The sequence below is a fragment of the Sapajus apella genome, unplaced genomic scaffold (genome assembly GCF_009761245.1).
Source record: "Sapajus apella isolate SASKATOON/1434 unplaced genomic scaffold, GSC_monkey_1.0 scaffold144, whole genome shotgun sequence".
NCBI classification, from domain to species: domain Eukaryota; kingdom Metazoa; phylum Chordata; class Mammalia; order Primates; family Cebidae; genus Sapajus; species Sapajus apella.
In genome coordinates, this window is record NW_022437084.1 from 1,800,934 (window position 1) to 1,813,476 (window position 12,543).

The following is a 12,543-nucleotide window of genomic DNA, read 5'->3' on the forward strand; positions in this document are numbered from 1 at the left end:
GACTCCCGGGTCTGAGGGAGGAGGGGATGGGGCCTGGACTCCCGGGTGTGAGGGAGGACGGGATGGGGGCCTGGATTCCCGGGTCTGAGGGAGGAGGGGCTGGGGGCCTGGACTCCTGGATCTGAGGGAGGAGGGGCTGGGGCCTGGACTCCCGGGGCTGGGGGAGGAGGGGCTGGGGCCTGGGGTCCCAGACACCTGGGTCTGAGGGAGGGAGTCTGTGCTCCTTACTTCATTGCTGCTCCCAGACCCCTACGTGAAGGCCTCTCTGATCAGCGAGGGGCGGCGTCTGAAGAAGCGGAAAACCTCCATCAAGAAGAACACGCTGAACCCCACGTATAACGAGGCGCTGGTGTTCGACGTGGCCCCTGAGAGCGTGGAGAACGTGGGGCTCAGCATCGCCGTGGTGGACTACGACTGGTGAGGGGCGCAGCGGGGGTGGGGGGCGTGGCAGGAAGGCTGGGTGGGGACAGACTCTTCCAGCGCCCTCCCCCGGGCCTCACCGACCCCAACCCGCAGCATCGGGCACAACGAGGTGATCGGGGTGTGCCGCGTGGGCCCCGACGCCGCCGACCCGCACGGCCGCGAGCACTGGGCGGAGATGCTGGCCAACCCCCGCAAGCCTGTGGAGCACTGGCATCAGCTAGTGGAGGTGAGTAGGGTCCCGCACCGCACCCGCCTAACACCCCAGCAGTCTCGGCCCCTTCATTCAAGCAACCAACGTGAACGTCGTTTTATTATTATTGTTTTATTTATTTATTTATTTTTGAGACGGAGTCTTGCTCTGTCGCCCAGGCTGGAGTGCAGTGTCGCGATCTCAGCTCACTACGACCTCCGCCTCCCAGGTTCCAGCAATTCTGCTGCCTCAGCCTCCTGAGTAGCTGAGACTACAGGCATGGTGCTGCCACGCCCAGCTAATTTTTGTATTTTTAGTAGGGATGGGGTTTCACCGTATTGTCCAGGCTGGTCTTGAACTCCCGACTTTGGCCACCTCAGCCTCCAAAGTGCTGGGATTGCAGGCATGAGCCACCTGGCCCAGGTGTGTGTGTGTGTGTGTGTCAGAGTCTAGCCTTTGTTGCCCAGGCTGGAGTGCAATGGCGTAATCTCGGCTCACTGCAACCTCCGCCTCCCAGGTTCAGGCAATTCTCCTGCCTCAGCCTCCTGAGTAGCTGGGATTACAGGTGTATGCCACCACGCCAGCTAATTTTTTTTTTTTTTTTTTTTTTTGTAGCTTTTTAGTAGAGATGGGATTTCTCCATGTTGGTCAGGCTGGTCTTGAACTCCCGACCTCAGCTGCCTCAGCCTCCCCAAGTGCTGGGATTACAGATCTGAGCCACTTCGCCCAGCCCACCTTGCATCTTTATGAGCCACGGAGTCAGGTTCCAGTCCCTGCTGTGCCAACTTTAGCTGTGCAGCTTAGAGCCAGTTACCCAAATGCTCTGTGCCTCAGTTTACCCACTGGGAAATGGGACTGTTGATAGCATCTTCTGTTGGGATAGAGGTGAGACGTGCCGAGTTAAACCTTCTGTAAATGGTCGCTGTTGTTACCCATGAGGCTAAGTTGAAAATAGAGGGGAAGAACTGGGTGAAAAGATCGAGGTGGCGGGGTGGTTTATTTGTTTGCGTTGGGTCATGTTAAGAGCAGGCTGTGACAATTACTTGATTGTAGCATACTGGGCAGGCATCGACATTTTTTTTTAATGGGGCGGAGTGAGGTGGCTCACACCTGTAATCCCAGCACTTTGGGAGGCTGAAGTGGGAGGATCATTTGAGCTCAGGAGTTCGAGACCAGCTTGGCGAAAATATAGAGAAACCCCATCTCTACTAAAAATACAAAAATCAGCTGGGTGTGCTGGTGGGCACCTGTAATCCAAGCTGCTCGGGAGGCTGAGGCAGGAGAATCACTTGAACCTGGAAGATGGAGGTTGCAGTGAGCCACCATTATGCCACTGTACTCCGGCCTGGGCGACAGCGAGAGACTCTCAAAAAAAGAAAAGAAAAGAAAAAGTCATTTAAGATCATTGCTTGGTCAGGAGAAATAATCAAACATGGCCATTCTCTCAATAAAAAACAAGAAGAGCAAAGAAGTAGATGTAGAAAGTGTTATTGATAGATTTGCCTCCATTAAAAGCCAAGAAAGTAAAATTATTCAAATTCTGTCTAGGGTATATATGAAAGATTTAAACGTAAAATAGTGTTGTGAATTTCAACACACTTCATTTTTCAGTATTTTTCAACTAGTTTAGCATTTGGGGAAAAATAATTTTAGAAAAAATATATAAAGGCTTGGGCGGGTGCAGTGGCTCATGCCTGTAATCCCAGCACAGGCCTTAGGAGGCCAAGGCAGGTGGATCACTTGAGCCTGGGAGTTTGAGACTAGCCTGGGAACATGGTGGGCGGGGGCGGCTGTCTCTATAAAAATAATTTAGGAATTAGTAGGTATGGTGGTGCACACCTGTAGTCCCGGCTACTCAGGAGGCTGAGGTGGGAGGATCCCTTGAGCCCAGGAGTTTGATACTGCGGTGAGCTATGATCTCACCCCCACATTCTAGCCTGGGCAATGAAGCAAGACCCCCACTCCTTTAAAAAAAAAAAAAAAAAAAAAAAAAAAGGCAAGTATATAAGGGCACATACTTTTCCTTAGGAATAGCAGTCTGAGCCAGGCGCGGTGGCTCACGCCTATAATCCCAGCACTTTGGGAGGCCGAGGCGGGTGGATCACGAGGTCAAGAGATCGAGACCATCCTGGTCAACATGGTGAAACCCCGTCTCTACTAAAACTATAAAAAATTAGCTGGGCATGGTGGCGCGTGCCTGTAGTCCCAGCTACTCAGGAGGCTGAGGCAGGAGAATTGCCTGAACCCAGGAGGCGGAGGTTGCGGTGAGCCGAGATCGCGCCATTGCACTCCAGCCTGGGTAACAAGAGCGAAACTCCATCCCCCCCCCCAAAAAAAAAAAAGGAATAGCAGTCTGATATGGCATGAGACCGGCCTTTTAAAAATATTTGATATTTTGTTCATCATGGATTTTTTTGCATTAATTCTGATTTTTTAAAAATATTGCATTAAATATTCTTTTTTAAAATTTTTATTTATTTATTTCTTGAGGCAGTCTCAGTCTATTACCCAAGCTGGAGTGCAGTGTCACAATCTTGGCTCACTGCAACCTTCCCCTCCTGGGTTCAAATGATTCTCCTGCTCAGCCTCCCAAGTAGGTGGTCACTCTGTCACCCAGGCTGGAGTGCAGTGTCGCAGTCTTGACTCACTGTGACATTCCCCTCCTGGGTTCAAGCGATTCTCCTGCTCAGCCTCCCAAGTAGGTGGGAATACAGGTATGTACCACAACACCCTGCAATTCTTTTTTTCTTTTTTCTTTTTTTTTTTTTTTTTAGTAGAATGAGGTTTCACTATGTTGGGCAGGCAGGTCTAGAACTCCTGACCTCAAGTGACCCACCCGCCTCGGCCTCCCAAAGTGTGGGGATTACAGGCGTGAGCCACCGCGCCCGGCCGGTATTGCATTAAATATTCTTTATCTTGATTGCGGCATTTGCAGCACGCATTTACATGTAGTACTGGGGGAAACTTTCGGCACATCACCAGATTTCGTCTGGCCCTGCTTGTGGGCTTCTTTCCAGTGATGATGAGGGACTCAACAGCTGGGCACAGAGCTCAGCTTTGAGATTGGAAAAGAATGGGACTCTACAAAAGTGGACAGGATGGAGCTACTCCCGCCTTCTGTCATTCACTCATTCATCCCACAAACCTTTCCAGAAGTTTCTGGTGAGCCACTGCCCATGCTGGGCGACGCTGGAGGCACAGAGTCCGGGCAGAGTCCTGACTGCCCATGAATTTCAGCCCCTCGTGGTCCCTGTGGCCCCAGAAGGTCCTTCTGCAGCCAGAGCTCCCCCTCCCTTCCCTTGCTCACAGGCCTCCCGTGGCTCCCCAGTGCCTCCAGGACAGAGTCTCAGCCCTTCTGAGCCACGCAGGACCTGCCCCACTCACCCCGACAGCCTCATCTCTCCTCCCATTTGCAGTCTCCTCCTTTTGTGCCTCCATTTCCCCATCTGTAGAATGGAATTGTAATACCAACGGCCCATCACTTCAGGGCCACGTGAGAAAGCACATCCTAAATGATGAAACAGGATTGACATCTCATCCTGTTGATGCTTAGCATCTGTTTCAACTCTGTCCCTCACTCCCGAACCTTCTGGACTTCCTTCTTTAGGAAAAGACTTTGACCAGCTTTACAAAAGGCAGCAAAGGACTATCAGAGAAAGAGAACTCAGAGTGAGGGGTAAGGAGTCTGGCCATAGGGGTGGGGCTGAAGGTAGGGACCCCTGGGTCTGAGGGAGGAGGGGCTGGGGGCCTGGACTCCTGGGTCTGAGGGAGGAGGGGCTGGGGGCCTGGACTCCTGGGTCTGAGGGAGGAGGGGCTGGGGGACTGGACTCCTGGGTCTGAGGGAGGAGGGGCTGGGGCCTGGAGTCCTGGGTCTGAGGGAGGAGGGGCTGGGGCCTGGACGCCTGGGTCTAAGGGAGGAGGGGCTGGGGCCTGGACTCCTGGGTCTGAGGGAGGAGGGGCTGGGGCCTGGACTCCTGGGTCTGAGGGAGGAGGGGCTGGGGGTCTGGACTCCTGGGTCTGAGGGAGGAGGGGCTGGGGGCTCGGACTCCTGGGTCTGAGGGAGGAGGGGCTGGGCCTGGGACTCCTGGGTCTGAGGGAGGAGGGGCTGGGCCTGGGACTCCTGGGTCCTTGGGTGGTGATGGGGCTGCAGGGGGTCATGGCGCAGTTCTCTGCTGTTGCTGACCCCTCCTCTCCTGCTCCACCGTGCAGGTCTGGCCTAGGCCCGGGATCGGACCAGGCTCCCTCAGGACCCCAACCTTTCCTGCCCGGACCGTGAATTCATCTCCTTGAAGCCATAACGTCCGAGCTGCTGGTGCAGGGCAGCCCCGGCCCTGGGCTTCCCATCCCTGGAAGCGAGAGGATGGGAGGAGGCCGGCCCAGCTCCTTGTTTCAGGGTGGGGGGCATTCAGCCTCCACTGTGTCTGTCTTTTCTTCCCTGGGGCTCCCCCTCGAGTTGAGGGGCCATGCATGTCTGGGGGACCACTGCCCCCACAACCCTCTGTCTGTCTCTGTCTCTTTGCTGTGTGTCTGAGACTTGGTGTCCTGACCCCTGTTCTCACCATGAATGTCAATGGGCCATCCGCTCTGTCCTTCCAGACACTCACACCTGTGTCCACCCCTTCTGTTCGCCACACCCCGCGTCTGGCCGGTCCCCCCACTGCTGCTGCTATCAACGCCAGAATAAACACACTCCGTGGGCCTCACTCCACCTGGGCCTCCTGTCCTCTCTGAGACTGGGAAGTTGGATTGCAACACGCTGGCTCTGCGAGCAGACAAATTCGTGTTTCTTTCAATGACTGGGCAACTTAAGGATCTCTCTGAGCATTGGTTTATAAAAATGGTGTTAGTCAGGATCACTGTGAGTACAGAACACAAAAGGCAACCTAAAGCCATAAACAGAATTGAAAGACCTCCATCCATGGAAAGCCTGTGAACACAGAGGGACTTCAGGCATGGTTATATCCAGGTGTTCACGGGACTCTTTCACTTCTGCTTTCCTTTTTTTTTTTTTTTTTTTTTTTAGATGAGATGGAGGCTCCCTCTGCTTCCCAGGCGGGGGGCAGTGGTGTGATTTCGGCTCACTGCAACCTCCACCTCCTAGGTTCAAGCGATTCTTCTGCCTCAGCCTCCCTATTAGCTGGGATTACAGGCACTCACCACCACACCTGGCTAATGTTTTGTATTTTTGGTAGAGACGGGGTTTTACCATGTTGGCCAGGCTGGTCTAGAACTCCTGACCTCGCGTGATCCGCTCGCCTCTGCCTCCCAAAGTGCTGGGATTACAGGTGTGAGCCACTATGCCTGGCTATTGACTTCTTTTTCAGGTAGGTCTTTGGAGTGGCAATGATATGGCCACTTGGAGCTCCAGGTGCATAATGCTGTATCTGTTATGATGCCTTTGGCTGGAAAAAACCCAAAAAACAAAAAACCAGAATTCCCAACTGAAAGCTTAAATGAAAAAGCTGTTTTTGCGTGTTCGCTATCATGTCTTTCAAAGACAGACAGTCCCAGGGCTGGTTTGGTTGCTGAAGAACATCAGGCTCTGGTTGGCATCTCAGATTGGTGTTCATTCCCCTCCTGAGTACAAACTGTTTGTAGCAGCATCGTGTTCTCACACAGTAGCATCTAAATCAGGCAGTGTAGACCGGGGCCTCCCCTTCTGTGTTCCTCCTTTTTCCTCCCCAGAATAATTCTCCTTATTTCTCTCTTGTCAGAACCCAGCTGTATGGCTACCCCGAGTTGCAAAGTGGTCTGGGCAGTGAATACCTCATTTCCAGTCCCCATGGTGGGGTGCAGGCTTTGCCTAGAGGAAGCATGGGTAGGGGAACGATTGTTGGGTAGGAAATTAACAGGATCTGCCGAAATTTCAAGAAATTAATAGGACTTGTTGTAATTGCCTTCAGAGCAGATAACTTCAGTGGAAACAATGTGAGAATCAGCTGTCCCTCAGCTGCTGTGTCATTCAGGGACAGGATTCTGATTGGTCCTGCTCAGAGCTTGGAGACACCTCGGGCCAATCATTGGGTATAGTTTGGGGCAGACTCTTGGGTCCAACCCCTGCCTTAGCTGACTCCTCCTCCTCCCCTGCCTATGTTCCCCAGGATTGGTCCAAAGACCTTCAGGACCTCTTCCCTTTTTGCTGGAGGGATAAATTCATCTCTTGCAAGCCAGTATGTAGAGATCCCTTGATTGACAGTTCCAACAGAAGCACACAGCAATGGGCAAGGGACAGTCCCTCTAAGTAGCAGGTGTCCACCACATTCTACCCTCAGCTACTTGACACTAATTCACACCTACATTCTAGGACACAGTATTTCAAAAAAAGCCCATCGCAAAAATTGGTCTAATCACTGTGTCCGTTTGCTAGGGCTGATGTAGCAAGTTACCATTACCTAGCTGAAAACAACAGAAATTTATTCTCTCACAGCTCTGGAGACCAGAAGTCTGAAGTCAAGGTGGTACCGCCAGGCACAGTGGTTCATGCCTGTAAATCCCAGCACTTTGGGAGGCTGAGGCGGGAGGATCACTCAAGCCCAGGAGTTGGAGACCAGGTAACATAGTGAGATACAAAAAAAAAAAAAAGCCAGGCACTATGGCTCACACCTGTAATCCCAGCACTTTGGGACGCCAAAGCAGGCAGATCACAAGGTAAGGAGATTGAGACCATACTGACTAACATGGTGAAACCCCGTCTCTACTAAAAATACAAAAATTAGCCAGGCATGGTGGCATACACCTGTAGTCCCAGCTACTTGGGAGGCTGAGACAGGAGAATCGCTGAAACCCAGGAGGCAGGGGAGACAGTGAGCCGAGATTATGCCACTGCACTCCAGCCTGGCATGAGAGCAAGACTCCGTCTCGAAAAAAAAAAAAAAAAAATTAGCTGGGCATAGTGATGTTCACTTGCAGTTCCAGCTACTTTGGAGGCCGAAGTGGGAGTATCACTTGAGCTCAGGAGTTTGAGACCAGCCTGGGCGGCATAGCAAGACCCTGTCTCTACAAATAATAGTAATAATAATAACAACAATAAAATTAGCCAGGCATGGTGGTGCTCACCTGTAGTCCCACCTACCTGGCGGCTGAGGCAGGAGGATCACTTGAACCCAGAGTTTGAGGCTGCAGTGAGCCGTGATGGCGTCTCTGCACTGCAGCCTGGGCAAAGGCCTTGGTGAGGTTGTTTTCTTCTGAGGTTCTGATGGAGAATCTGTTTCCCTCCTCCCTCCTACCTCCTGGTGGCTGCTGGTGATCCTTCACCTTCCTTGGCTCGTGGAGGTATCACTCCCGTCTCTGCTTCTGTCTTTCCTTTGCCTCTTCCCCTGTATCTCTCTGTGTCTCAGATCTCCCTCTGCCTGTCCCCTTTAAGGACGCCTGTCATTGGATGTAAGAGACCACTCTAAATCCTGGACGATGCCATTTTGAGATCCTCAGTTACATCCCAGAGACCCTTCTTCTAAATAAGGTCACATTCACAGGTTTCAGGGCGTAAGACATGGATATATCTTTCAGGTGCCACTGTTCAACCCACTGTAACCACCTTGAAAAGCAGTTGGTCAGTTTCTTATGACTCAGCAATCCAGTTCCCACCCGTGAGAAATAAAAACATGTTCACACGAGTATTCACAACAGCCTTATTCATGATAGTCCCAATCTGGAAATGCAGAAACAACATCAATGTCCATCAGTGAGAGGGTGGATGGTCAAACCGTGGTCTGTCCACAGGATGGAATATGACTCACCCATAACCTGAACCACCTACTGATATGCATAGCACCATGGATAAATCTCAAAAACATCATGGCATGTGATTTGAGCCAGACACAAGAGTATATACTGTAGGATTCCAGTTATGTGAAATTGTGGAAAGAAAACACTAGCCTGAGCTGGGCATGGTGACTCACGCCTGTAATCCCAGCACTTTGGGAGGCTGAGGTGGTGGATTACTTGAGATCAGGAGTTCAAAACCAGCCTGGCCATCATGGTAAAACCCCATCTCTACTAAAATAACAAAAATTAGCCAGGTGTGGTGGCACGCACCTGTAATCCCAGCTACTAGGGAGGCTGAGGCAGGAGATTCACTTGAGCCCGGGAGGCAGAGCTTGCAGTGAACCGAGATCATGACACTGCACTCCAGTCTGGGCAACAGAGCAAGACTCCATTTCAAAAAAGAAAGAAAGAAGGAAAGAGGGAGAGGAGAAGAGAGGAGGGGAGGGGAGGGGAAGGGAAGGGAAGGAAGAGAAAAGAAAAGAAAAGAAGAGACTAATATGTAGGGGCAGAAAGTGGATCAGTGGTTGCCTGGGGGCTGTGGCAGCGGGTGGGTGCTTGTGGAGAGATTGATTGCCAGTGGACACAGGGAACCTTTCCAGATGATGGAAGTTGTCACACAACTGAATACATTGTCAAAACTGATTGCACTTAAAATTGGTTCATTTAAGTTCTTGTTACATTGTTGCAAAATAAACTACCCTCTTAGCCAAATTTTTTCTTTTTGAGACAGAGTCATCTTAGCCAATTAAAAAAAAATTTTTTTTTGAGACAGAGTCTCGCTGATACCCAGGCTGGAGTGCAATGGTGCAATCTCAGTTCACTGCAACCTCTGCTTCCTGGGTTCAAGCAGTTCTTCCACCTCAGCCTCCAGAGTAGCTGGAATTACAGGCATGAGCCACCTCGCCCAGATTTAGCCAATTTTAAGTGTTCAGTAGCATTATTGTGCAATCACCACCCCTACTCATCTCTAGATCTCTTTCCTCTTTAGAATTGAAACTTTGTTCCCATTAAGCAACTCACTGTTCCCTTTTCTCCCCAGCCCCTGGCAAGCACATTCCACTCTGGGAAATTCTCCATGAATTTGACTACTCTAGGTACCTCATGTAAGTGGAATCATACAGCATCTGTCTTTTTGTGATGGGATTGTTTCACTTAGCATGAATATCCTTAGACTTCACCCGTGTTGTAGCATATGTTAGAAGTTCTTTTCTTTTTAAGTTTAAATAATTTTCCATTATGTGTATATACCACATTTTGTTTATCTATTAATTCACTGATGAACAGTTGGGTTGCTTCCTTCACCTTTTGGCTATTGTAAATAATGCTGCTATGAAAATGGATTGGAAATATCTTTGTGAAATATTGGTACATTTTTGGCCAGGCATGGTGTGTGCCTGTAATCCCAGCTACTTGGGAGGCCGAGGCAGGAGAATTGCTTGAACCCAGGAAGCAGAGGTTGCAGGGAGCCGCGATCACACCATTGCACTCCAGCCTGTGTGACAGGGCGAGATTCTGTCTCCAAAAAGAGAGAGAGAGAGAGAGAGAGAGAGAGAGAGAGAGAGACGGGGGGAAGGAAGAGGGGAAGGAAATATTAATACATTTTCTTGCACACAAATTTTATATCTTGATAAAGTTGGCTAAAACTACTACTCGTACCTAACATAATACAACCATTCCTACTGCAACTGCAGAAGCATTCACCCCTTCCCCAAAGGGAGGCATCACAAAGCCACATCCAATCCACAGACCAAGATATCCGGACACTGGCTATGCCTTTCATCAAGGGCACATGGAGTCTCTCTTTATCCAGAAAATTAATATTAAGTCTGGGTGCAGTGGCTCATGCCTGTAATCCCAACACTTTAGGAGGCTGAGGTGTTCAAGACCAGCCTGGCCAACATGGCAAAACCCTGTCTTTACTAAAAATACAAAAATTAGCTGGGCATAGTGGCGCATGCCTATAATCCCAGCTACTTGGGAGGCTGAGGCAGGAAGAATCGCTTGAACCCAGGAGGTGAAGGTTGCAGTGAGCTGAGATTGCGCCACTGCACTCCAGCCTGGGGGACAGAGCGAGACTCTGTCTCCAAAGAAGGAAGGAAGGAAGGGAGGAAGGGAGGGAGGGAGGAAGGGAGGGAGGAAGGAAGGAAGGAAGAAGGGAGGGAGGAAGGAGGGAGGGAGAAAGGAAGGAAGAAGGGAGGGAGGAAGGGAGGGAGGGAGGAATGAAGGGAGGAAGGGAGGGAGAGGGAAGGAAGGAAGGAAGAAGGAAGGAAGGAAGGAAGGAAAATTAATGTTAAATGAAATTGTAGCACCCTCAGCATCCCATGCCCATGTATAACAGTGGAGGAAAAACAGGAAAACCATCGCAATTGTCACTTGAAAGGGGAAGGAGGAGAAAGAAACAAAATAGTATGGCCATTTACCGAATTTATCAAGACTCCTCCACTTTGAAGAGACAGAAAACTGGCCTTAAAAAAATAAATAAATAAAATAAAAACTATTGCTAGGCATGGTGGCTGATGCCTGTAATCCCAGCAATTGGGAGGCTGAGGTGGGTGGATCACTAGAGCCCAGGAGTTCGAGACCCAGCCTTGGCAACATAGCAAGACTCCATCTCTCACACACACACAAAAAAATTTTTAAACAGCCAGGTGCCATGAGGTGCACCTGTAGTCCCAGCTACTCAAGAGCTAAGCTTGACCTCCTCTTGAGCCCAGGAGGTCAAGGCTGCAGTGAGCCATGGTTGAGCGACTGCATTCCAGTCTGGAGGACAGAGAGACGACACCCAGTTTCCAAAAACAATGATTAAAGTATAACATATTCACAAAGAAACTCACACGTATGCAGTAAGTATGGATCCGATGATAGGCTGAGCACACCCATGTAAGCAGCCCTGGGTCATGAACTGCAGTATCACCGGCTCTCCAAGCCCCTCATGCTCCTTGTCAGCCACTTCCTCGTCTCAAAGGTAACTACTGCCCTGATTTCTGACACCATAAGTCAGTTTGCCTTGTTTTTGATCTTCAGCTACTTGGAATCCTACAAGTGTACAGACTTATGTGTTGGAATTCTTTTTATTTTTTTATTTTTTCTGAGACAGAGTCTCGCTCTGTCGCCCAGGCTGGAGTGCAGTAGCATGATCTCAGCTCACTGCAACCTCCATCTCCCAGGTTCAAGCAATTCTCCTGCCTCAGCCTCCTGAGTAGCTGGGACTATGGGCACGTGCCACCACGCTCAGCTAATTTTTTGTATTTTTAGTAGAGACAGGGTTTCACCATGTTGACCAGGATGGTCTCTATCTCTTGACCTTGTGATCCACCGTCCTTGACCTCCCAAAGTGCTGGGATTACAGGCGTGGGCCACCACACCCAGCCTGAATTCTTTTATTCTTCATACGTCTGTGTGATTTGTCCATGTTGTTGCTGATTGTTGGAGGTCGTTCATTGTCATCGCTGTATAAGGTGTGTATTATGCGCCAGGCACAGTGGCTCACACCTATAATCCTAGCACTTTAGGAGGGTGAGGCAGGCAGATAGTTTGAGCCCAGGAGTTCTAGACCAGCCTGAGCAATATGGTGAGACCCCGTCTCTACCAAAAAAAAAAAAAAAAAAAAAATACAGAAATTAGTTGGGTGTGGTGGTGCACACCTGTGGTCTCAACTACTTAGGAAGTTGAGGTGGGAGGATGACTTGAGCTTGGGAAGCAGAGGTTGCAGTGAGCTGAGATCATGCCACTGCCCTCCAGCCTGGGTGACAGAGGGTGATCCTGTCTCAAAAAAAAAAGTGCATTATGGGAATACATAGTAATCTATCAATTCCACAGTGGATTAGGTAGCTTCTGGTCTGGCATGACCACTTACAGTACTGCTATGTACGTTGCATTTTGGTGAACATATGTAGGCATTTCTGTTGGGTATATACCTAGAAGTGTCATTGCTGGGTCCCAGGGTGTATACATGGTGTGCAAATGTTCATCTTTTTTGTGAGATGGGCCAGGCTGGTTTTCAATCCCTGACCTCAAGTGACCTGCCTGCCTTAGCCTCCCAAAGTGCTGGGATTACAGGCATGAGCCACCGTGCCCGGCCTCATGTTCATCTTTAATAGACACTGCTAGCCACTTTTCCCGACTAATTTTCTCCGTTTATACACCCTCCAGCAGTCTCTGAGAAT

General features: G+C 50.1%; 1 protein-coding gene across 6 annotated transcripts in view; it reads left to right on the forward strand.

Moving 5' to 3' along the window:
• Positions 1-5,321, forward strand: part of SYT3 (synaptotagmin 3) — a 31,114-nt gene extending 25,793 nt beyond the window's left edge. For all 6 annotated transcript variants that reach the window (XM_032264559.1, XM_032264557.1, XM_032264562.1 and 3 more), the window contains 4 exons: positions 246-417; positions 517-649; positions 4,221-4,289; positions 4,823-5,321. In XM_032264559.1, coding sequence (XP_032120450.1) covers positions 246-417; positions 517-649; positions 4,221-4,286 — 371 coding nt within the window. In that variant the 3' untranslated portion in view covers positions 4,287-4,289; positions 4,823-5,321. The remainder of the gene's footprint in view (positions 1-245; positions 418-516; positions 650-4,220; positions 4,290-4,822) is intronic.
• The last annotated feature ends 7,222 nt before the right edge of the window (positions 5,322-12,543 follow it).